Source organism: Spermophilus citellus (genome assembly GCF_964194105.1).
Source record: "Spermophilus citellus genome assembly, chromosome: 17".
NCBI classification, from domain to species: Eukaryota; Metazoa; Chordata; class Mammalia; order Rodentia; family Sciuridae; genus Spermophilus; species Spermophilus citellus.
In genome coordinates, this window is record NC_138199.1 from 52,462,145 (window position 1) to 52,488,481 (window position 26,337).

A 26,337-nucleotide genomic window follows, 5' to 3' on the forward strand; every position below is an offset into this window, starting at 1 on the left:
ATAATTAATTAAAACTAATTAAAAATTATAAGACCTATGGGGCTGCTCAGTAATAGAGCACTGCCTAGCATGTGTGAGGCATTGGGTTCAATTCTCAGCACCACATATAAATAAATAAAATAAAGGTCCATTGACAACTTTAAAAAAAAAGAACTTCTGCACAGCCTTTATCTAGATGTATTCCCCCACCTCACCCCTAGTACCTAAGTATTGAATCCAGAGTGGACCGCACTCTTTTACTAAGCTACATTTCCAGGCCCTCCCTCCTTTATTTAATTGCATTGCCGGGCACAGTGGCACATACTTGTAAGCAGGAGGATCCCAAGTTCAAAGCCAGCTTCAGCAAATCAGCAAGTCCCTAAGCAACTTTTTCAGACCCTGTCTCAAGATAAAAAAAAGGGCTGGGTGTGAAGCTCAGTTGTAAAGCGCCTCCAGGTTCTGTCCCTGGTACAAAAAAAAAAAAAGGTAAAAAAAATTGCTTCACAAATTTGCATGTTATCCTTGGATAGGACCATGCTAATCTCTGTATTTTTCTAATTTTAATATATGTGCTATCAAAATATGCACACCCCACCTTTTTTATAAATCTTGATTTTGAGACAGGGTCTTGCTGTCTTTCTCAGGCTGGCTTGAATTTGTAATCTTCCTGCCTTAGCCTCCTGTGTAGTTGAGGTTACAGGTATATGTCCCCACACCTGGCAACACTGAGACTTGAACACAGGACCTCACACATGCTAGGCAAGCACCCTATTACTGAGCTCCATTCCCAGCTCACTCAAGTTTTTAGACCTTTTTATTAAAATATAAAATAAACTGCATATGTTTAAAGTACACAACTGAAAAAACTTTTGACCTAATTTAGTTACCGTGAAACCATTACCACAGTCAAGAAATGATCACCTAAAAATATTCCTTGTATCATTTTTTTTTAAAAAAAGAGAGTGAGAGAGGAGAGAGAGAGAGAGAATTTTTAATATTTATTTTTTAGTTCTTGGCGGACACAACATCTTTGTTGGTATGTGGTGCTGAGGATCGAACCCGGGCCGCACGCATGCCAGGCGAGCGCGCTACCGCTTGAGCCACATCCCCAGCCCTCCTTGTATCATTTTGTAATCCTTCTCTTGTACCTACATTATCCCATTCCAGGCAAACCACTATTTTGTTTTCTAAAGTTTTATGTAAGTGGAATTATATAATATATGTACCTCGCCCAGGACATTTTTTATTCAACATAAATTGAGGTTCATTCTTATTAGTGTCACTAGTTTTGTTGTTATGTTTGGGTTCTAGGATCTAACCCAGGGTTGCTGTATTACTGATCTTTATCCCCAGTCCTTTTTAATTTTTTTTTTATTTTGAGACAGGGTCTCAAAAAGTTGCTGAGGCTGGCCTCAAACTTGTGATCCTCCTGCCTTCCAAGTCACTGAAATTATAGGCCTGAGCTTCCTTGATGGCTATTTGTTTTTGAGACAGAGACTTACCTTGTTATCCAGGTTCAAGGTTCATGGGATCAAGTGATTCTTCTGCCTCATCTTTCCAAGTGGCTGGGATTATAAATATGTACCACCAAGCCTGACTAGAATGACTAATTTTTAACATCTTGCCACATTGGCACACACACATATATAACACATATATACATAGAATAAAAAATGTTTATGCTGGGATTGTGGCTCAGCGGTAGAGCACTTGCCTAGCACGGGCAGGACCTGGGTTCGATCTTCAGTACCACATAAAAATAAAAGGCATTGTGTTGTGTCCATCTACACCTAAAAAATAAAATATTAAAAAAAAATGTTGGGCTGGGGATGTGGCTCAAGCGGTAGCGCACTTGCCTGGCATGCGTGTGGCCTGGGTTCGATCCTCAGCGCCACATACAAACAAAGATGTTGTGTCCGCCGAAGACTAAAGAATAAATATTAAAATTCTCTCTCTCTCTCTTTAAAAAAAAAAAGTTTATGTTTTTATCATATTTTTTCCAGACTTGTTTGAAGGAAGTTGCATATATCATGCCTTTTCCCTCTTTAATATTTAATATATAGCCCTTAAAAACAAATGAACCTCTTATATAACCATAGTACAGTGATCAAATATTTTTATTTAATACTGTATGTTTCATATTTCAGTTTTATTAGTACCATAAGTAATGTCCTAGTAACAATACCCCCAATTCAGGTCCTGTCCAGGATCATGAGGGCTGGTGATTAGCTTGGTGATAGTAGAGTACTCATCTGTCAAGATTGAGGCTCTGGGTTCAATCCCTAGCACCTGAGGGAAAGTGAATATGCCAATCCAAGATCATGTATTATTCTTAGTTGTCTTATTATTTATTTATTTATTTATTTTTTAATGGAATTTTGCTGTGCTGTTCAGACTGGTCTCAAATTCATGGGCCTAAGTGATCCTTCTAGCATTTGCATTATAGGTGAATATAAATTTTCTACCATGTAGATTCAGGTTACATATCTTTTTTTTCCCTCCAGTGCTGGGAATTGAACCCAGGGCCTCAAACATGGCAGGCAATCCCCTATCACTTAGTTACTTCCCCAGCCCAGGGTATGTTTTTTGCAGGGGTGGGAGATTACTGGAGTTTGAACTCATAGACACTCAATCATGAGCCACATCCCTAGCCCTATTTTTATTAGAGACAGGGTCTCACTGAGTTGCCTAGTGCCTTCCTAAATTGCTGATTCTGGCATTGAACTCAGGATCCCCCTGCCTCAGACTCCTGAGCTGCTCAGATTACAGGTGTGTGCCTCCATGCCTAGCAGATTATGTATTTTCTTAAAAATATTTTTTTAGATGATGATGGATCTTTATTTTATTCATTTATTTATATGTGGTGTTAAGAATCAAACCCAGTGCCTCACACATGCTAGGCAAGCGCTCTACCACTGAGCCACAACCTCAGCCCCAGGTTATGCATTTTTGAATGGAATATTTCATAAGCAATTTTCCCTGGGGCGCTTTACTACTGAGCCCCCTTTTTAAAAATTTTTTTATTTTTATGCTATCTTGAGTCTCACTAAGTTGCTTAGGATCTAGCTAAATTGCTGAGATTGCCTCAGCCTCCCAAGTCACTGGGATTATAGGTGTGCACTACTTTGCCTGGCCATAAGCACTATTGTATTTCTCTCAGAGTATCATGTGTGTACTTACATGGATTTTGTTTGCCCTTTAGTATTGATATTAATTTTTGTGATTTGGTTAAGTTGTTGTTTTTTTCCCCCACTAAACTCATTGGTTTTATTCTTTTTAAAAATTTTTTTAATTTTTTGGGCTGGGGTTGTGGCTCAGCAGTAGAGCGCTCTTCTAGCATGTATAAGGCCCTAGTTCAATCCTCAGCACCACATAAAAATAAATAAATAAATAAAATAAAGGCATTGTGTCCAACTACAACTAAAAAAATTTTTTTTTTAAAGAGTGAGAGAGGAGAGAGAGAGAGAGAGAGAGAGAGAGAGAGTTTTTTAATATTTATTTTTTTTTAGTTCTCGGCAGACACAACATCTTTGTTGGTATGTGGTGCTGAGGATCGAACCCGGGCCGCACGCATGCGAAGCGAGCGCAATACCGCTTGAGCCACATCCCCAGCCCCCTAAAAAAAAATTTTTTTAAAAATTTTTTAGTTATAGGTGAACATAATATATTTTATTTTTATGTGGTGCTGAGGATCGAACCCAGTGCCTCACGCACACTAGGCGAGCACTCTACCACTGAGCCATAATCCCAGCCCCTAAAAAAAAATATTTAAAAAATATATTTATTTTTTAGTTATAGGTGGACACAAAATCTTTATTTTTTTATTTTTATTTTTATATGGTGCTGAGGATCCAACCCAGTGCCTCATGCATGCTAGGTGCGCACTCTACCTCTGCACCACAACCCCAGACCATTGGTTTTATTCTTATAGTTAATAAAGGAATTTTTAGGGAGATGGCTTTGAGACTGTGTAAATATATTCATATGGTTTTGAATGTCCTGTTCAAAATGACAAAGTATTTGTATAAGCATAATTTATTTGAAAATCATATTAGAACTGATTCTGGCTGATAATTTTTTTTTTTTTTTTTTTTTGCAAATCCAGTGCCAAGAGGGCTGTAGTATAGTATATATTCTACAGAGCAGATTAATGACACAAACTAACTTCCCTTTTAGAAACTGCTGAGAGCATCCTTGTAAAATTATCTTTAGTTATTTTCATAATTTACAGTGCCATAGTAGGAATAAAGAAGACTCTTCTGTGTTTAGAGCTGTCCTTTACAAGTGGAAGTTTGATCTGCTGGCAAATTATGGCAAGAATATATTTTTATTTTATTTTTTTAGGAAACAGACACTGAAGTTCTAGGCTAATTTACAACACAGTATATTGGATGTAGCCTGATACTATAAAAGTTTATTGAGACAACTTTAAATAGGCTCCAGGGATTTCTCTCCTGACCTCTCAGTTTTACTGTTTCTAGGTGCATCCTTGGGGAACTGTTCACAAAGAAGCCTATATTTCAAGCCAATCTGGAACTGGCTCAGCTAGAACTGATCAGGTACAGCTGTGCATGTGCTATTATGTACCGGGTATGATAGGTAATCTAATCCTCTAATTTCTAACACTTTCCAATCATTCTACTAAATGATTGTACAAGTTTTGTCTTAGCTCAGTTAGATTTACTTTATATTTTGTTCTAGGCTGAGTATGAAAAGAAGCTATATTTTGGGCCAGGGTTGTAGTTCAGTGGTAGAGTGCTTGCCTAGCATGTATAAGGCACTGAGTTTGATTCCTGGCACCACATAAAAATAAATAAAATAAAGGTATTGTGTCCATCTACAACTAAAAAATATATATATATATTTTTTAAAAAGAAACTATATTTCATTGTAGAAAATATATATTGAAACTATATTTTGTTTTATGGTGCTGGGCATTGAACCTAGGGCTTTGTGCATGCTTAATGCATGCTTAGCATGCACTCTACTGCTGAGTTACATTCCTAGCCCCTCCACTTAATTTTTTGAAGTCTTAACTTGCATAATTTTTCTTTTCTTTCTTTCTTTTTTTTTGATTGGGAGGGTACTGGATATTGAACCTAAAGGTGCATTACCACTGTGCTACATCTCCAACTCTTTTAATTATTTTTTATTTTGAGTTAAGTTCTCACTAAAGAACCTCACCGAGTTACTGAGGCTGGTCTCAAACTTGTGATCCTCCTACCTCAACCTCCAAAGTTGAAAGGATTACAGGTGTGCACCACTAGTTCCAGCTTATTTTGCATATTTTGCTTTAACATGGGCACTTATAGCCCTAGTCTTTCAGGAGGTTGAGATAGGAGGATCTCTTGATCCTAGGAGTTCAGGGCCATTCCAGGCAACATAGTGAGACTTCATCACAAACCAAAAAAGAAAAAAGAAAAGCATGCTGTTTTCAGGATGTTTGTTTGTTTGATTCTTAGGTTAAATTAAAATTAAATTTATGGGGCTAGGGAGTGATTCAGTGATAGAACATGTGCTAATAACCATGTGCAGGGCCTTGGGTTCAATACCCAGTATGAAAAAAAGGAAAAGCCTGTTACTCTTTTTTATTTATTTATTTTTATTTTTTGGTGTAGATGGACACAGCACAATGTCTTTATTTTTTATATGGTGCTGAGGATCGAACCCGGCTCCCTCCCGTGCTAGGCGGGCTCTCTACCACTGAGCCACAATCCCAGCCCAGAAAAGCCTGTTATTCAGTTGATTGCTTTTCTGTTAAACTTTAAGACTCGGATAAATCAGGTCCCTGCCTTCAAAAACCTCCGTTTAGTAATGTTTATGGTATATAAACAGTTTGAAAATTGAACCTATAATAGAAAATTTAGGGAAGTCCTGGAGTTAGAATGAAATTTGGGCCTCCCTCCCACCAATAAAATTGAAAGGAGGAATTCAGCAGGCAAATTTTAAATTACACTAGACATTTTAAAGGTAATATATAACTCATTATTACATAATAAACTCCCAATTACCTATCAAAATTTCCACTTGTATGCTCTGTTCTCTTCTGTGTAGGGACTATATAAGACTAACTCTTTTGTAGTATATGAACTTAATATTAACCGAATAGAACAAAATTGGTAATGAAAATTGTGTCAGGGATTAAAAACATGTTTTATGCTGGGTACAATGTCACACCTGTGATTTCAGTGACTTGGGAGGCTGAGGCAGAAGGATTTCATGTTTAGGGCCAGCCTCAGCAATTTAGCAAGTCCTTGTCTTAAAATATAAAATGAAAAAAGGAACAGCTGGGAATGTGTCTCAGAGGTAGTTGTGCTTGCTTGGCATGCCTAGGCCCTTAGGCCCTGGGTTCAATTCCTAGTACCATCACTGAAAAAAAAAAAAAAGAGAGAGAGAGAGAGAGAATTGGAATTGGAGATGTGGTTCAGTGGTAAAGCACCCTTGTATTCAATTCCCAGTACTGGACATTTTTTTTTTAAACCAAATGTGTGGATTATTTTGTATTATTATGCCATTATTTTCTCTTATTGTATTATAATCAGTTCTTTCTATCCTTAAAGCAGCAAGGTCATATTTTACCTTTTTGCATACCCTCTAATATGATAAGCAAAATTTCCAAACTTCAGAAGGTAATAATTTCTGCTTGTAGAACCTCAAGAATACCTGATGTTGACTTATTTCTTTGCACTTTCTTTTTGTTTCATTTTCAGCCGTCTCTGTGGTAGCCCTTGTCCAGCTGTGTGGCCTGATGTTATCAAACTACCCTACTTCAACACTATGAAACCGAAGAAACAATATAGAAGGCGTTTGCGAGAAGAATTTTCTTTGTGAGTTTGGCAAAAATGTGCATCTCAGTTTAGGTTTGGCTTATGTTGAGACTTTGCCTTTTCCTGGCTACGGAGTTATCATTGTCTCAGTTTACTCTGACAAAACATTTTATTTTTAAACAGTATGCTACTTTTATCATAGCCCTCATACTTTTCTAATTTGACTATAGAAGACCATTTTGTTTTGAATAATATATAAATTTCTTCATAGTTCTTTTGATCTTTAAGGAAATGAGAGAAAGACATTATTGTCAAGTGTTTTTTACCTGGATTGTAGCATTTCTTAAATCCTGTGTGAGAGCAAATCCGTTTGCTTGCTTTAGCCAACTTCTAGCTCCCTTTCCTCAGTTTAACATGAAGCTGGAAATTCAGAGACCTATTAACAAAAGATTTGAGAACAATGGGATCATTGCAAACTTAACCTTTTCTTTTTTTCTTTCCATAGCATTCCTTCATCAGCACTTGATTTATTGGACCACATGCTGACACTAGATCCTAGCAAGCGTTGCACAGCCGAACAGACCCTACAGAGTGACTTCCTTAAAGATGTTGAGCTCAGCAAAATGGCTCCTCCAGAGTAAGTACTGGTGGCTATGCAGTGACCCTACGCCTCCCCTAACCCTCAGGAGATGAGAAACTCAAGATAATAGGTTTTTTTAAAAAGAACTGCAAATGGCTAAGTTTCACATGTAGAGATTTCCTTGAGTTAATAAGGAAGTTAATATGGTTAATAAGGAAGATAGTTTTGCTATTTTAAACAGTGAATAGAGCTGGGCATGGTGTCACACGCCAGTAATCCCAGCTTCTTGGGAGGCTAAAGCCGGAGGATCATAAGTTCAAGCAACTTAGCAAGACCCTATCTCAAAAAGGATTGGGGATGTCACTCAGTGGTAAAGTGCATAGAGTTCAATTCCTAGTACTAAAAGCCAAAACAAACAAAAAAGGTTTAGTTATAATATTTGCTCTAGATTTGACACTCAAGAATCTTTTTGTCTGTAGATTCTTAGCATATTGCCCTATACAACCTCTTTGAAAGTATTTCTAGTGCTTGCTTCGGCAGCACATATACTAAAATTGGAATGAAGCAGATTAGCATGGCCCCTGTACAAAGATGACATGCAAATTCATGAAGCATTCTGTATTTTTTAAAAAAGTATTTATTTTAGTTTTGTTCTTGACCATTTTATGTTCTGGAATCACCTGTATCTGTGGGGACCATGTATTTCTCATATTTGTAAGAATAGTCCTACTTTCAAATAGTTTACATCATTGTTAGGTCACTGAATATTGACTTAAAAAAAATAACGTCTTTGGATCTCCCTTTCATCATAATCCTATGAACTTCCTATATTTTGTAGGACTTCTGGGGATTTTGCACTCATCCCCCACATTCTGGCACATAAAAAAATCTTATTATTAGGCTTGGGGACATAGCTCAGGGGTAGAGTACTTCTGTTGTATGTACAAAGCCCTGGTATTACAGACAGAAGAAATCTTTTATGTCTGATTTATCACCAACAGTATTATAGCTTTTGTATCAATTTTTTTTTTTTTTTGCCAGTGTGTAGGGGGTGGGGATTGAACTCAGGGGCACTTGACCACTGAGCCACATCCCCAGACCTATTTTTTCTATTTTATTTAGAGACAGGGTCTACACTGAATTGTTTAGTGCCTCGATTTTAGCTGAGGCTGGTGTTGAACTCACAATCCTCCTGTCTTAGCCTCCCGAGCAGCTGGGATTACAGGTGTGCATACCATGCCTGGCAAAGAATGTCTCACTGAAATGGGTAAGATTTCAGTACATGAGTAGGTAGTAACTAAATCCAATTGTTCTAAAGAAATGTTCAGATTCATCTGTGGGACTAGAAGTTCAGTACACTGAATGTGACTTGAAATTCCTAAGCTGCTTACTGAAATTTGGGAACTCCTATTATAGGGATTTTGTAGTAAGATGATTTAATATACTTGTAATGTTTGCATTATTGAGTATGGGAAGTCTGGAAATAACATCAATTAATACATAGTATTAAACGCTACATATGAAAAATATGTAGTTATGGAAATTTAGTGAACAGGAAGAGGAAGGAACCAGTCGTTGGTTTTCACAGACCAAATAACAAATTCATTTTACACAGAATAATTTAATCATGTATTTATATGGTTCCAAGATTTAAATCACCACCTTTCTTAGACTTGTAAATATTAGTAAGCCAGTAATCTCTGTCCTTTTATTCCCAGCTGAAACTTGACCTGTTATATCAAGGAAGAGCAATATTTGACTAGAACATGAAAATTTATATATCAGGTGTATCCCTAGTATTAGCAAGATCCTTATTTCCCACTATATAAAATCTTTTGGGCTTTTGGACTTTTATTTCCCCAGATTGTCATCTGCCATGGTTCTTTATATGTTGCTACTATCTACTAATTTTCTTATTTCCTTGTTCTTCCAACTTCCCATGCTTTCCCAGTTCAATCCTTTATTCCTCTGTTCACTCACTACTGCATTCCCCTTTGCTTTGTCTTTTTCCAGCCTCCCTCACTGGCAGGATTGCCATGAATTGTGGAGTAAGAAACGGAGACGGCAACGACAAAGTGGTGTTGTGGTAGAAGAGCCACCTCCATCCAAAGCCTCTCGGAAAGAAACTACCTCAGGGACAAGTGCTGAGCCTGTGAAGAACAGTAGCCCAGTACCACCTCAGCCTGCTCCTAGCAAGGTGGAGCCTGGGGCTGGGGATGCAATAGGTCAGTGCTGGAATGGGATCTTTGTGCTTTTATTAAGCACATTTGGCAGATTTTGAAGGTCATATTGGAGGAGTATGGAGCATGTGTGTCTATGTCTTTTTAGTTTTTGTCCAGTGAGGCAATAGGACAGAGGTTGTTGTTCTCATTTTTGGAAAGAATATAAGCCATATTTTGTACTTGTGGTTCAGAAAGTCTATAATACACCATTTTCCTTTCTTGAAATAAGGAATACTATATCTTAGATGTGTGATAAAATCAGTGAATTAGGTAAGCAAAATTTAAGTTTTATCCATGACTTTATAACACATGTTGATTTAGAGCCCTATCTATATTAGATTTGATAAGATCTTAGAATCTAATTATATTAAATCACAGTTGCTAAATGTATTTAGTTCTGTAGACAGTTATTCATTCTAAATATATCTAAAGCTGTTAAAATGAACTATCATAACAAAATAGTTTTCCTGTAGTACCATCAGTTTTTCTGAACCGTATATGATCGACTTTCCCTTCCTTGTCCACCCCAAATTGGCTACACATTAGAACCATGTAGGAAGCTTTAAAAATAGATACTCTCAAATAGTTGACAAAATAAAAATTTGTCCTAGTAATTCTTATATATAGTAAAGGTTGAAAATCACTGATCTTGAAAAGAATATAGGTAAGTGGCCTGGGAATGTAGTAGCTCTTTGTTAGAACACTTGCCTAGCAAGCATGAGGCCCTGAGATCAATTCTCCAGTATCAGCCAAAAAGGGGGAACTAACAGATGAAAAAAGAATACAGATGGGAGATATTGTGTGTGTGTGTGTGTGTGTGTGTGTGTTTGGTTTTTTCTTTGTTTTTGGTATTGGGGATTGAACCCAAAGCCTCACATGTATTAGGCAAGTGCTCTACCATCCAGCCACATCCCTAGCCCTTAAAATGAAATCACGGGTCTGGGATTGTGGCTCAGCTGTAGAGCTGTCGCCTAGCACGGGCGGGACCTAGGTTCGATCCTCAGCACCACATAAAAATAAAGGCGTTGTGTTGTGTCCATCTACACCTAAAAAATAAATATTTTTAAAAAATTGAAATAACTTTTACGCATAATACAGATTTGTTTTAGTTAATCCTTGTATATTTAAGCCAAAGTATAAGAATGACAAACTATATCATGACAGTTCAAGGCATGAAAAATGAGACTTCAAAATGAAACTTTATTTCTTGAATATTATAGTTCACTTTGCCAATTGAAGAAGGCAGAGGGCCCTTGTCTGCCTTAAATTGACCCTTGTCTTCTCTTACACTGGCTCTACTCTCTCCCCACAGGCCTTGGTGACATCACACAGCAGCTGAATCAAAGTGAATTGGCAGTGTTATTGAACCTGCTACAGAGCCAAACTGACCTGAGCATCCCTCAGATGGCACAGCTGCTTAACATCCACTCCAACCCAGAGATGCAACAGCAGCTGGAAGCCCTGAACCAGTCTATCAGTGCCCTGACAGAAGCCACTTCCCAGCAGCAAGACTCAGAGTCCATAGCCCCAGAGGAGTCTTTGAAAGAGGCACCCCCTACTTCTGTAGTCCAGCCTTCAACAGAACAGACAACCCCTGAAGCTTCAAGCACACCAGCTGACATGCAGAATATGTTGGCAGTTCTCTTGAGTCAGCTGATGAAAACCCAGGAGCCAGCAGGCAACCTGGAGGAAAACAACAGTGACAAGAATAGTGGGCCACAGGGGCCCCGAAGAACTCCCACAATGCCACAGGAGGAGGCAGCAGGTAAACAGACCGGTCATGAATCTCATTGAGTTCAGGTGCTGTTGATCCTCTTAAAAATCTCTTTAACATTTTCTTTTTCACATCAAAGGCATCAGTTTCAGTTTTTCTGTAACCTAGTCTACAGGAGAACATAGCACCAAATGATGTATTTCTTATCCAGCTTCTTTTATTTAAGTTTCAAAGTTTCTCAAAGCACCTTCCAGATATTGTTTTTCTACTTCCTAGGATGTAGGTAAGTAAAGTCCCCCATGTTCTTCCCAAGAAAACCACAACCATAGCTAGTGATGGATCTTGAACCACTGTGCGTATGGTGGCCAGCTTGTCCTGGAAAATCTAACTTCCAAACAAACCATTATCAGTTTGTACTTCTTTACTTCTAGTGGAGTGGATGCTGGATACAAGTCTTACCTGGAAGATACAGACAAGAAAACCCTAATAAAATATCATTTTAATTTCCTGAAGAATAAGTTGGGAATAATTCTAAATAGATTGTTATTTAATACCATATATTTTCTTTCCCCAAAAAATAGCATATAAAAATGTTCCTTTAAATCTGTGTTTCTGAAAGAGACGATGGAATGGACCCCAGATCAGGAAGTGAGCATTATAGGGGAAGGGGTGGGGTGAAAAAGGGAATGTTACACTTTGATGACCACATATGCAATTTTTTAGAGGGAAAAGAAGTTTAAATTCTCTAATCAATTCTGATTTACAGTCTATTTGCAAAATCTTACTTCTGAAAGTGTTTTCAACTTTTTGGAAATTTTCACTGTCCATGAAGACCCCATGATTTGGGGAATAAGAAGAGGCACCAGGGCTGAAGAGATATACTAACCTTCAACTTTAGGGTCCTGCATTACATTTCATATGGGATTGTGCAGAAAGTATATGCTTTATTTTCACTGGAATGAGATCAAATATATAAACTTTTTCATATGTAAAGATTTTTTAAAACTGGAAGATAATAAAATTAATCCCTTACTTTACGGATAGGAAAACTGCATTCCAGGGAGTTTAAATAAATCCGCCTATGGCTCCTCTGCTGATTATTGGGAGAGGCAAAAACTAGAATTCATGTACTCATACGTCTTTATTCATTTTGCCACTGTGTCATGATTTCAAATATTTGTTTTGTTTTTGTTTTTGTTTTATTTTTTTATTCCAATTGTAAGAGACTCCAAGACATGGAGTAACAGGACAAAGCTATCTAGAACTAAAGCAGGTTTCTTAGGGCCAGGCATGGTGGTACATGCCTGTAATACTACAGCAGCTCAGAAGGCTGAGGCAGGAGGATCGCAAGTTCAAAGCCAGCCTCAGCAATTTAGTGAGGCCCTAAGCAATTCAGTGAGACTCTAAATAAAAGATTAAAAGGGCTGGGGATAAGACTCAGTGGTTAAGTACTCCTGGGTTCAATCTCTTGTACCAAAAAACAAACAAACAAAAAAATCAGGCTTCTTTGCTCATCTCTCAGGTTCTGAATTCCCCACCACACCTCCCCTAAAATTTAGCTCAAATCAAAAGACCTGAAAGAAGTAGGTCAAATTAATGTAATGATTGAAAGAAATTTATCCAGAATTGAGCCAGCAAAGTATCAACCACATGATGAAATTGAACTAAAATTAAGACCTGGCCTATGGCCAGAAATTGTTGGATTTACATCTCATAGAGTAGAAAAATGCCACAAATAATTATTGTAGTCACCCCTTGATTATTCAGTTTGTCTCTACCATGTCTCCCCTGTTCTTATTTCTCCAGATGCCTCTTATTTGGCCATTTCACTGTTCATTAGCACTTCCACCAGAGGGCAGACTGTATAAACCAGAGAAGTTGACACCTAACAGTTTGGTTACTGTTTATTATCTATTTGTTGGGAAAAGGTGATGGTTTTAATTTAATGAGTCAAGAAGTTTATAAGTGTTTTATATTTACTTTAAACGTCCCTCCAATAGTATGGAACTCTTAGGGATTGGCAACATTAACACTTTAAGAACAATATGATTTGTAATTTGTACTTTATTTTTAATTCCTTTATGAATTTTATTAAATAGTTCTTCATAATCCATCTGCTTTGTTACTTTGAAATAGAATTTTCATTTTATATATGTGAAAGAATTTGAGCCCCTAAATTAGTTCTATTGAGAAGCAATTAGACCATATATAAAAGGCAAAGTTTAAATATGAAAAATGGAATAGCTGAAAGAATATAAGTTTAGGGCTGGGGCTCAGTTGCAGAGCACTTGCCTAGCATGTGCAAGGCACTGAATTCGATCCTTAGCATCATATACAAGTAAAATAAAGGCATTCTGTCCATCTACAACTACAAAAAAAAAAAAAAAGGGAAAAAAAGAATATAATTTAAATTTGTCCACTTTTGCAATCATGCATTTTTAAAGTTGCTTGCTCTTAGTATTAAAAAGAAAAAAAGTGTTCGGGGGCAGGGGAGGGGGCTGGAGTTGTGACTCAGTGGCAGAGCACTTGCCTAGCACGTGTGAGACACTGGGTTTGATCCTTAGCACCACAAACAAAAAGTAAGCAAATAAAATAAAGGCATGCTGTCTATCTTCAGCTACAAAAAAAATTTTAAAATAACAACAACAACAAAAAGCAGTATTACAGTCCATGTAGAGTCTCAAAATACTTTTAAAAAGGGTACTGCCTGGAATGGTGGCACACAACTTAATTCCAGCAAGTGACTCAGGTAGGCCAGGGCAGGAGGATTGCAAATTCAAGGTCAGCCTCAACAACTTAGAAAAATAAAAATGTCTAGGGATGTAGCTCAGAGGCAGAGTGCCCCTGGGTTCAATTCCAAGTACTCCCCCTTGCCCACCCCACCAAAAAAAAAAAAGTGTCGTTGATATTCTTATGTGGAGAGAGATGTAGTGTTGACATCAAAAGGCTCTAAAAACCATGGAATACTATCGTTAGCCCACCTTTTTTCAGGATATCTGCTTTCCAATTTGTGGATTTTCCATGGCTAATATTTTCCTCAGATTCATTTTCCCCTGCCACCTAGTCAACCAGCCAGTCAACAAGTAACACTGTGGGTGCTGCATATAAGGTGAACAACTCATCCCTGTTCTGTCCTCATTTTTAACAATCAATTGGAAACCCCCTCATTCCCAAGAAAACTGGGACAATTGGTCATCCTGCTTGTATGTTACATATAGCATTTGACTTCATCCTAATACTGCAGAACCTTAAAATTATTGTAGTTTTTTCAGAGTGCATTCATCTGCATGCTTATGGAATGCAGACTTGTTTCCTGATTGTATTTACAAAATATAATCAAGGTAAATATGAAAATATCTGCTTATAACTAAAAACAGTTTTTGACTAATGACTTTACATCACTAGTTCAGATAATGAATGAATTATTTTTATGGATATTTTAAAACATGCTATCATGGGAAAAAAGAAAAATTGGTCATTTGGAAGATATCCAAAACATTAAACCTTTTCTTCAGCAGAGTGACTTCCAATTTTCCAAAGGCACTGTTCTGACTATACTTCTTATTAGGGTTTTGTATGTCCTCAAACTCACATGATTTTACCAGTCTCCTCTCCTGCCTTGGCAGGAGTTCATTATCAGACAAATGATTGCCATACTTAGGCAAATTTAAACAGCAGTAGGAAAAATAAATTCTGGGGAAATGATTTAGGAAATACAAAGACCTTTCTAAAGATGGAGTGTGGTATCAATTCAATACATTTCTGAATACTAAGTTCTTGACTGTCTCTGGGATAAACAGGTGTTTATTAGCAACCCATTCTGCATGACACTGCTGTAGTGATTTTTTTCATAGCATGGAAAAAATCTTGAAGGTAGGAAAACAAAATAGAAAATTATGATATAAGTAGTTTAGTCTTCATAATAACTGTAACATAGTAAACTGAATGGCAGTGTGGTGATTAATATCCTTTTCTTGAGGATATGAGTTTGAGGAGAGGTAACTGAAGTTTGGAGAAACAAGTGTATTTTTATACATGATGGTAATGAGAAGTTTCACTTTCTTTTCTCCTGTATATTTTTTAAGTTCTATTTCAGGTTAACCTTATATCATCAAATGTTTTATAAATGTATTAGCCAAATCCATGCAAGGTCTCTGTTGTACAGCAAGATTTTGTCCTAGAAATGTGACCACAGCATGTATATTGTTCCCTCTAATCTTTCTTACTGGTTTATTTTCAATAATGTTTTGCTCTAACAACAACAAAAAGGGATGGGGAGGCTGCCAAAAGTCTACATATTAGAACAGTTCTTTAAGGAAGGAAATGGAGGAAATCTCAGACAAAAATCAGGACAATCATTCGAACCATGATCTTTTTATACCAACTGTTTAGGCCAAAATGCATCTATTTTACTTTTAATCACTTGATTTTATTTATAAATTGCAATTCCCTGATCCCAAAATTTTATTCTTTATATATCTGGTTACTTGTATTGATATTTGTTTATGTTGGGCAGTGTGTGTCAGTGTGTGCTTGAGTGTGTGTTTGTGTTTATAATCACATGTGATTTTTAAGATGGTGTTTAAAAGAAGTAACCCTTCCACAGCATGTCCTCCTCACATTCTTCCACCAGAGAAGAGGCCCCCTGAACCCCCTGGACCTCCACCGCCGCCACCTCCACCCCCTCTGGTTGAAGGCGATCTTTCCAGCGCCCCCCAGGAGTTGAACCCCGCCGTGACAGCCGCCTTGCTGCAACTTTTATCCCAGCCTGAAGCAGAGCCTCCTGGCCACCTGCCACATGAGCACCAGGCCTTGAGACCAATGGAGTACTCCACCCGACCCCATCCAAACAGGACTTACGGAAACACTGATGGGCCTGAAACAGGTTTCAGTGCCACTGACACTGATGAACGCAACTCTGGTCCAGCCTTGACAGAATCCTTGGTCCAGACCCTGGTGAAGAACAGGACCTTCTCAGGCTCTGTGAGCCACCTTGGGGAGTCCAGCAGTTACCAGGGCACAGGGTCAGTGCAGTTCCCAGGGGACCAGGACCTCCGTTTTGCCAGGGTTCCCATAGCATTACACTCGGTGGTCGGGCAACCATTCCTGAAGGCTGAGGGAAGCAGCAACTCTGTGGTACATGCAGAGACCAAATTACAAAACTATGGGGAGCTGGGGCCAGGAACCACTGGGGCCAGCAGCTCAGGAGCAAACCTTCACTGGGGGGCCCCAACTCAGTCTTCTACTTATGGAAAACTCTATCGGGGACCTACAAGAGTCCCACCAAGAGGGGGAAGAGGGAGAGGAGTTCCTTACTAACCCAGAAACTTCGGTGTTCTGAAAGATTCCTTCCCTATCCATCTTTTCATCCAGTCCTCTGAACCTTTAATGAAATCACTTGCCAGAGTGAGGTAATCATCTGCATTTGGCTACTGCAAAGCTGTCCGTTGTATTCCTTGCTCACTTGCTATTAGCAGGCGACTTACAAAATAATGATGTGGGCATCAGTTCCCCCTGGATGGGTTATAGCCAGAACGTGTACTTCAGCTCTGCCTAGGAGATACAGTAGAGAATATGGAGAGGGTCATTAAATTGAAAAGTCAAGGTTATATTAGTTTATTGCCTGCATTTCTTGAGCAGAAGAGAGAACAGTTTGTTTTGAGATGGCTCAGGAGAGGCTCTCTTTGGCTTTTAAAGTTTTGGGATTTTTGGTTGGTTGGATTTTTTTTTTAATGGTTTCTTTCTTTTGAATTTTAATTTAGATTTTTTCCCCTTTAAAGAGAATAGTGTTCACAAAATTTGAACTGTTCTTAGGCTTTTGCTAGAAGGAAAACAGTGGTCTGGCTGATTTAAATAAATGTTTCCTTCCTCTCCACATCTCACTATTTTTGCTTTTAAGTGAACACCCCTCTCCCCCACAATTGAGCATCTTGACCGTATCTTTTTTCCAAGTAAATTACTCATCCTTAAAGTTTACTACACTTTGACAAAGGATATGCCCCTTTCCCTGCACATAAAGCAGGTTGTAGAAAGTGGCATTTAGGGGCAAGTAGGTAAACTTGCCCAGTTTCTTTCCTTTTGCCCAGTTTCTTTCCCTCCATCTCTTGTCTCTACCTCTCCCTCTCTGGCCCCTCCTTCTCTACCTTCTCCATCCTCCTCTGTTTTTGAGGCATTTGTTTGGAAAAAACATCGTTGAGATGCCCAAGAACCTGGAATTTTTTTTTTTTTTTAATAAAGGAAAGGAAATTCAAACTCCTACATTGTTCTCTGTAACTCTTCAATTCCAAAATGTTTTTTTTTTTTTTTAAAAACATGTTCTGATGGGGAAATTGATTTGTAAATGTGGATAGCCTAGGACATTGCTCTGAGCTGTGGTTATAAAGATGATGCCTCCATATACCTAGAGGGCTAATGAGAGCAGTTAGTTTATTGTTTACACATATATTTTTATGTCAAAAAAGAAAAAAAAAGTTTCAAACAGAGCATTGTGATATTGTCAAAGAGGGAAAAAGCCCTGAAAATACATGGAAATGTAACCTAGTTTAGGGTGGTATTTTTTTGAAGATACATCAACACCTGATACCTTTTTTAAAAAATAATTTAAAAACAACATATCGTGAAAAAAAAAAAAAAAGAAAAACACAGTATTGACATGTACACATCCCAGCATGTATATCCTTCCAATTATTTAGGGATTTTCCTCCAGAGAGATTTGATTTTGGTTTTGGTTTTGGTAAAAGGGTTAAAATGTAACTTCCTGGCAATAATTTTGCCTTATCATATAAACAGGAAATGGAAGAAAAAAACTCTCAGGGTTGGATAACTTGGGAGGCATCTCATTCTGGCTTCCATTTCTAAAAGTACCAGCATATGGAGTGTTTTAAAAACAGATACATGTCATATAATTTATCTGCACAGACTTAGACCTTCGTGAAATATAGGTTAGTCCCTTTTTACAAAGAAAAGGCAAACATTCTTTCGAATCTTGGAGAATAGTTTAAAGCTCAAGTGAAGTTTCATGTTTCAATGCCAAGTTCTTATATTAAAAAATAAAATCTACTTATGACAGAAAGGTGCATTAATTTAAAAAACTTTAAAGAACCCTCTTCAGATACTTACATGAAGATTATTTCCCCTGTTACTGAAAAGACAGATGTTGGTGTGTGTATTTGTTTATTATTCTCTGGTTTTTGGTCTGGCCTTGCCCTCAGGGCCAAACATTGATTAATAAGAGAACCTTCTAGCCTTTTTGGTTTAATGGCATTTTATACCAGTGTGTCAAATTAGATTTTCTAGGCACACTGATATACTATCAGTAAATTGCATTAAAAATTCATCTAAACCTTCTGTCTGTTGACTTCTTAGTCCTCAGACAGGGGCTTTTGTATTTTAGAATATTTGAATTTGAGGTATTGGTCACCCCTCCCCTGTTTTTGATTAAAGAAGCTGAGCCTGGGATACTTTTTAAAGTATCTGTTCAGTGAAAACAGAATTGTTTTCCCATTGAATATGAATAAAAGTATCTATATTTTTCATTGTATTTTGGTTATCAGCAGTCACCAATAATGTTTTTCCCTCCCCTCTCCCACTCCTTATTTTTAATTATGCCAAATATTCTGAATAATATACTTAAGCTTCCATTCCCCCAACCCTACTAGGGAAGGGGGTGGGTGTATGTGTGTGAATGTATGTGTATGTATGGTCCCATCTCACCCCCACCCCCATTTTGGGAGCATGACCTTTAAAATGGGGGGGAAAAAGTTTGGGAAGTTTTGACTATTTCTGAAAGCAGAGGGGGAAAAGATCTCAAATATCCTGGAAATCTGTGTGAAGGAAGAAAAGGTATTTCATAATTTTTCAGCTTATGTTATCTATAAACATGATGGAAGTAAAGGTTTGGCTGAATTTCAACTTGACTATTGGAAAGTTACAAATCCGATTAATTCCATTCAAAAGTGGTTTTGGTTTTGTCTTAACTATTGTACCGTGGAAGATATTAAGTCTATTAAATACATTATTTTGAACAGATGAGAAATCTGATTCTGTTCGTGAATGAGAGGCAAAACTGGTTTGACCATGATTTTGAAAACAAATTTGCTTGACCCAGTTTCTTTAGTTGTTTTCTTCAACTGTCCATAGGAAACATAAGGATTTGAAAACATCATCAGATCTAAATGTTTAAAGCCAGGGCAGTTAGCACAAATTTGTAAGTAGGACTTCTGTTAGCTTATGCCATAGACATCACCCAACCACTTGTATGTGTGTGTATATATATAATATGCATATATAGTTACAGTGCTAAATGGTTACCAGCAGGTTTTGAGAGAGAATGCTGCATCAGTAAAGTGTCAGTTGCCACCTCATTCTCCCTGATTTATAGGTTCCTGACACTGTATTCCTCTCTCTTGTTTTTGCCCCCCATCGGGTGTACCTTGTCTATGTACAGATATTTTGTAATATATTAAATTTTTTTCTTTCAGTTTATAAAAATGGAAAGTGGAGATTGGAAAATTAAATATTTCCTGTTACTATACCACTTTTGCTCCATTGCATTTACTTCTAATTTCTGTACCTTCTGAGCATATCTAATTGTGTATAAAAGACATTTTACCTCCACTTTATCTTAGAGGTTCTCTGTCTCAAAATCACTATTGATTTCATAAGCTACCAAAAAACTTTCTCAGAGTTTTTGAAGAGGTGCTTGAAAACACTAGACTAGAAACTAGAGAATAAAAAAAATAAATAGGGAAATCCATAAGGCCTGATTAAAAAAAAAATAGAACTAAACAGTTACACAAATATTGGTGGCACCCAGTCATCAAAAGAGTTGAGCTTCATGTACCCTGACTCCTCCTGACAGGAGAGGTAAGTGGGTTTGAGCTCAATAGTCATCGAGGGAAGTTGGTAAGAAGCTGTTTAGATCCAAAGAATAATCTCTTAAACCAGGCTCCCCACCATCCCACCCCAACCCAGTTCCCACAATGTTATAGAGCAGGGTCAGCATGGGCATTAGTGTACCCAGAGATTTCCCAATGCCTGCCAATCCAGAAAGTGAATCAATGTTGTTTAAAGGTTAAAGTCCCTATTATTTCTAAAACCAAGTGGCTCATGCCTGTAATCCCAGCAACTCGGGAGGCTGAGGCAGGAGGATCTCAAGTGAGGCCATCCTGAGCAACTTAGACCCTAAGCAACTTAGCAAAACCCTTCTCAAAAGAAGGGATGGGATGTGGCTCAGTGGTTAAGTGTCCCTGGGTTCAATCCCCAATACCAAAAGGCAATTCTATTTGTAAAATTTTTCCTATCTCCACCTGAAGAGAGAATTATTTTCCTTTCCCTTTAATGGTTTAGAAGACTGAGGATAAATTTTCTCCTGTGCTACAATCCTGCTAGTTATGACAAGTAGGTAGCCGGCAGATAGAATTCATCAAGAGAAAGGATAGGGAGGATGAGTATCTGGAAGTTTTAAGTGGGGTGAGCAAGATGTACAAGGTCAAGGAACACCCTAGAACAAGGGGAGTTAGGAGGAAGTTGAAATTAAAAATAGCTGATGATATGGGTCGCCAGCCTGTTTTTGAATCTTCAGTTTTTGGTGTTGCCTTGCCTTTGGACTAAGTCATGTCCTCTTTACCCAGGAGAATGGAGAGCTCAGATTGTTCCTGTTTCTGGAATTAGGTGTTCTGTTTAGTCTCCAGAGAAAAAGAATTAGTTTTACATCTTTTTTTTTTTCTTTGTAGTTGTAGATGGACAGAATGTCTTTATTTTATTTGTTTATGTGGTGTTAAGGATCAACCCTCACACATGTTAGGCAAGTGCTCTGCCACTGAGCTACAGCCCTAGCCCAGATTTATGTCATATATATATAAGTTACAAGTTCGTGACTAGGGATGTGAACTCGTATTGTTCCCACTTTATAGCAGTGGCTCTCTTTTCAAATCTGTGCCTAAAAATTGAACCTAACTATCCTGGACATTTTCTTTATCATACTCAAAGTCATTTCTGATTAGGAAACATACTTTTCAGTATCTCAGTTTCTTAGGCACTATTCTCCCAGACAAGCATCCTTAGTATGATAAGGCCAGTGCCTCAAAGACGTTAACAGTGATGCCAAACTGGGATTTTTGTTTTTATTATTAAAGATTACTCTATAACTTGGCTCTTTTTTAGTTTTTGAGTGACTTCACAGCATAATCATTTTCAAGGGCTGAGTGGAATGGAATGGGGAATTCCTCAATGAGGAAATACTCTACCATTCCAAGGGAGAGGGACTGCCAAGTGTTCTGTGGTTCTGAGAGGCAAGGTGAGCATTCCTGGACACTTTGGAAGATTTCATTATCCTGTGTATGGCATTTCTCATCTGTAGGAATCCCTCTAGAGTTTCAACTGCCTTGTGAACACTCTTAAATCGGAGATTACTTCAGCCAGGGTTGGAAGACTTCGGGAGTATGACACCTGAAGGAGTCATTGGGGTACTCTACCACTTCTCACTGGCTATTTCTCACCTATTCACCCACTTCTTTTTTTTTCTTCTTGTTTTCTTTCTACTCACCATCCAACTAGAGTGATGAACAGCTACCATAGGTATTGATTACTTAACCCAGCTGGGTATTTAATTATAGTTGTCTCAGTTTTGGTTTTGGCTTTTGGCTTTTTGGTGATACTGGGGATTGAACTCAGGTGCTCTACCACTGAGCTACATGCTCAGCTCTCCTTTTTTCTTTTTCTGTCTTTTTTTTTCTTTTTTTTTTTTTTTTTTGAGACAAGTTCTTGCTAAGTTGTCCTGGCTGGCCTCAAACATGCTATCTTCCTACCTCAGCCTCCTGAGTACCCAGGATTATAGGAGTTTGCCGCTGCGCCTGTTTCATCATTTTGAAATGCCTTTAGAGGTGATTCAGAAGACAAAGGTCTATTCAGATCCTCAACTTATGGGGTAGGAGGTACAAGAGCAAAATAACCATATGTTCTTATTGCCAAGAGCTATGAAAGGAACTTTTAATTCATGTTATGTGGGGCACAGGAGATTGTTTTTCTGGTCATGGAAGCCAGAGAGTCCTTTCAGTTTTCCTGCTTCCCCTCTTTGAACCTTCACTTCTTCATCCTCTTCTCCCTTATCCTGAAATTGTTGCTTCTGCTTGTAACATTTCTATGTTCAGTTGCAGATGGTGTCTGTGGGAAGTAAAGCTTGGTCAAAAAAGAGTTCTGGTATCCAAGAGAATGTAGATAAGGCTTGCAGGGTTGTCCCCCACCGCCCCCCCCCCCCGGCCCCCGTCATTAATCACTTGGATGCCAAAATGCTTTGACCACTGGATGGCTCTCATATCGCTTATTTCAAAAATTAGTGGTCCAAGTTTGCAATAAAGAGGCTAATGTGATGTTAGTCCTTAATACCCTCTAGAAGGGTAATTATTGGTGAAGGCTTCTCATCATACAGTCCTTAGCTTTACAGCATGCTTCTCTAGAGAAGCATGAGAAGATATAGCCATAAAATAAGTTCATTTAGATATAGGTTCCCTAGGATCTAGAAGTAGATTTTTGATGTCTTGCTCTGGCATAGTTGTAAACTAAAGAGAGTGTTGATAGTTCCAAAGGAATAAGGGCTATTTTATGCCTCCTTGAGGGAGGGCAGCATGAAGAAGCCTTTAAAAAGATTACAATGTAGTGATGCAAGCTAAGTGAAGAACAAAGCCTGGATCTTGGAGGGTGTCTTTTCTCTACCTGAGGGGGCTATCTGATGGGGTTGTCTCTCCCTCCTATGTCTTAGAATTTCAACTATACTTGATGAGCAACACCCTTGGTGTAAGGATCACCTTGCGGACAAAAAAGCTAACTGTACCATGCTAATGCAATTTTAAATGCTTTCCTGCCTGGAGAAAAACAGGATAAGTTTTAAAGCTTTCAGAAAGTTTAGGAGCCTGGTCTCTCTGATTAATTCAGGATCTTCTGAGATTGACTTTGCACCAACATTTGTGATTTCTTTTAGAGGACCAAGGTCACATAAAATAAAGCCATATAAGGAGGTAGAAATAAGGGTAAGAAGGGAGAACTAGAGCAATTTGGTAGCCAGGTTGCAGAAAGAGAGAGGAATATGGGATGGAAAGAAAAATTATGGTTGGGCTAGTGAAATTTAGGGGATGATTGCTCTAGAGGTTCACAGTTTACTCCAGTGAGGTTCCATTAAGGCATCTCTGTGAGTAAAGAGTTTCCCTTGATTCACAGGAGTATTACCTTTAGGGTTAGAGGATGGGCCTAGAACCCTTAAGCTGGGCCATAATTTGAAGACATTTTTTCTACAGAGGCTAGAGAATGTAAACAATATTAAGCAAATGACTTATTTTTTTTTTAAAGAGAGAGTGAGAGAGGGGGGAGAGAGAGAGAGAATTTTTAATATTTATTTTTTAGTTCTCGGCAGACACAACATCTTTGTTGGTATGTGGTGCTGAGGATCGAACCCAGGCCGCACGCATGCCAGGCGAGCGTGCTACCGCTTGAGCCACATCCCCAGCCCCGCAAATAACTTATGATACATTTGCGTAGCACTGTTAGCTACATAGTTGAAGAGGATAAGGAGTAAGAAGGAAAGAACATGATAAAATTGTGTTTTTCAAGTTTTAAAACTCTCCAAGTAGATTTATGTATTTTATGTCAACCTAGAAACTAATATTATTCCTCATCCCCTTATTTTAGATGAATGAGGGCAGTGCATAGAAGAGCAGACAAACCAGAATTTGTGAATTGGAGTTCCAGAATGTTTGCGCTACAAAAGGACATTAGTTTGTTTAGTTCAATGCCATCTTTGGCCAGTAAAAAAAGTTTAGAAAGGTGGAGAAACTGGTGTTTGGAGAAAGAAGGAAGAAAAGGGGAACTAACCTTAAGTATTACCATGTGTCAAGCTCCTGTCTCACTGTCTCTTCTTTTTGGCTTTGGGGAGGAGGAAGACAGGAATGGTGTGTCTCTTGCCACCATGGGTTCTTACAGGTATCTATAGGCTTAAAGTAGGAGAAAACAGTAGTGAGTGTGTGGGCATTGATTGGATATTTGAAGGGCTTTACTTTTACTGTCTTGATTCTTAGGCACCTTGAGACCAAGGGCTGGAAAGAAAAGACATCCCTCTTATTGTCCTGAGCAATATGTAGGAGATAAAGGGAAGTGGTAGACCACTTTTTCCTTTCTAACCACACAGGACTAACCTAGAGGAAATGAAGAATCAACATTTGAGATTGAGGTTAATCTAAGGAACCAGACAATTGAAAGGTAAATAACTTCTCCATTCCTAGAGACTATACAATGAATCAGAGGCAGGTGTGATAGGGAGCAAGATTACTTTGGGCACTGAGATTGATTTTCATTCTAGAAAGTCAAGTCATGACCCAAGAATATAGGATTTAATCTTAGAGAACAAATAAGGCTTCTAATCCTAAGGCGTCCTCAGAAAATAGTGGAAAATAGTGTTTATACACTATGAATCAAGGGGATAAATTCATTTGGTGACTGTGCTTTTTTCCCCCTCGATTTTTGTTTGTAACATTTTGAAGTCCTGAAATTGAATTTGTGATTTTGAAAAGTGTTAAGTTTGGGGCAGGTGGGAGTCTGAAAACAGATTTAGATTGTATTCCTCTTGGTTGTTTGGTATAATATCCCAAGAGTTATACCATGGAGACTGCTTCAGTGGGGAGGGGTAATATCATTAGCAGAGTTATGTCTTGAGTAATTACATCTAGGAGTGGGAGGAGGTTGAAGGGAGGTCCCACTTTTAGGAAGCTTCTGAGCCTAGTGTGAGAGATGAGTCTTATGCCTGGGTCGGGAGTGGGGAATCTATATTTTTAAGTTAGCATATTAAGTCAAGTTATAAAGTAAGAGTGTACTAACAAGAGGAAGCCAAATCAAATAATTAGAAAAAGTGGAGTTAATAAGAAAAAATTCTTTGAAAGTGAGAGAAAGGTGAACAGAGGGAGGAGACTTATGGAAATGTATTTTGGGCAGAGGGACATGAGTTGACCTAGGATGGTACAGGAAAGGGTGTTAGGAAATGAAGTTGGAGGTGCAATCTTCTTGGCCTGAATTGAGGAATTGGAGCTGTGTGGGTTTTTTGTTGTTTGTTTTGTGCAGGGGATCCAGGGCCTGATACATGCTAGGCAAATGTCCCAGTCCCTCTGAATGAGGAGTTGAAATTTGGTTTGGTAAGCAGTAACAGAGAAGTGAGCATGATGAGATGAAAATTATTCCAAGGACTATGCAACTGCAGAGTTCTGTAGAATATTGTTGTTATTGCCCATACCTGAGGCAGTAAAGCCTACAGTAGACTAGGAAAGGGGGAATCAGAAGAAATGGAAGGGGGTGGTCCATAGGAATTAGGCTTGCTCAAAGTTTAGATGTGAGGGGAGAGACAAAGATGGCCTCCAGATGACCCCAGGACACATTTGTGCTGCTGATAATGATGGAAGCTTGGTAAGAGACAGCTTTGTTTTTAAGGAATAAGTGTTTATTAGCCAACTGATGTGGTGTGCCTGTCTTCAGTGTTGCAGAGTCTAGAAGGGGCCCTGTCCCTGGAGAACTGTGGAGCATGTACTGTGTCCAGATGGTAACCTGCACCCCACCCATTTCAGGGTGGAGAACTAGACAAGAGAGTCCCATTGCTGGGGTGTGCCCACAGACTTCTAAGGATGCTAGTCAACTTTGGATCTGGGAAAGAAAATTCAGTTTTTTGGTTTTGTTTGTCAGTTTCTTCCCCTTTAATGCCTTGAAAATGGGATATGACTAGCCTGTGGCAGCATGTGCCTGTGGATGCACAATTCTCTGGCTTGATTCTTGGAAGGCCTTTTCCTTTCCCTCCCTGGGGGTCATTTGCATCTCTGGTTCTTGCTCCTAGAGCCATAAACTGGGAGCCCCCATTTATTAATTGGGTTGGGACTAGGGAGGGGGTCGGCAGGGGACTCTTTAGTATGGCAGGCGGGGGTCTTCCCGAATGAGCCCATTAGCCAGCCCCAGCGGCAGCTGAAACGGGGCTGCAGCCAAGTCCTCTCTGTTTCAAAAACCCTCCATCGCCTGCAGCAGATCAGAACAAGGCCTGCGGGAGCCCTT

At 38.5% G+C, this 26,337-nt stretch overlaps 1 protein-coding gene across 13 annotated transcripts in view; it reads left to right on the forward strand.

Moving 5' to 3' along the window:
* CDK12 (cyclin dependent kinase 12) overlaps positions 1 to 26,337 on the forward strand; it is a 104,102-nt gene that overhangs the window by 45,933 nt on the left and 31,832 nt on the right. For 9 of the 13 annotated variants that reach the window (XR_014019352.1, XR_014019353.1, XR_014019354.1 and 6 more), the window contains exons 9-14: positions 4,461 to 4,538; positions 6,690 to 6,806; positions 7,252 to 7,383; positions 9,340 to 9,551; positions 10,861 to 11,313; positions 15,869 to 16,286. Coding sequence is in view for 3 of the 13 variants with exons in the window: in XM_081271257.1 (XP_081127383.1) it covers positions 4,461 to 4,538; positions 6,690 to 6,806; positions 7,252 to 7,383; positions 9,340 to 9,551; positions 10,861 to 11,313; positions 15,869 to 16,581 (1,705 nt within the window). In the remaining 10 variants the exon portion in view is untranslated. Of the gene's footprint in view, positions 1 to 4,460; positions 4,539 to 6,689; positions 6,807 to 7,251; positions 7,384 to 9,339; positions 9,552 to 10,860; positions 11,314 to 15,868; positions 19,764 to 26,337 lie in introns of those variants that run through there. The other 4 variants (XM_081271257.1, XM_081271256.1, XM_081271258.1 and 1 more) reach the window with 3 other exon arrangements.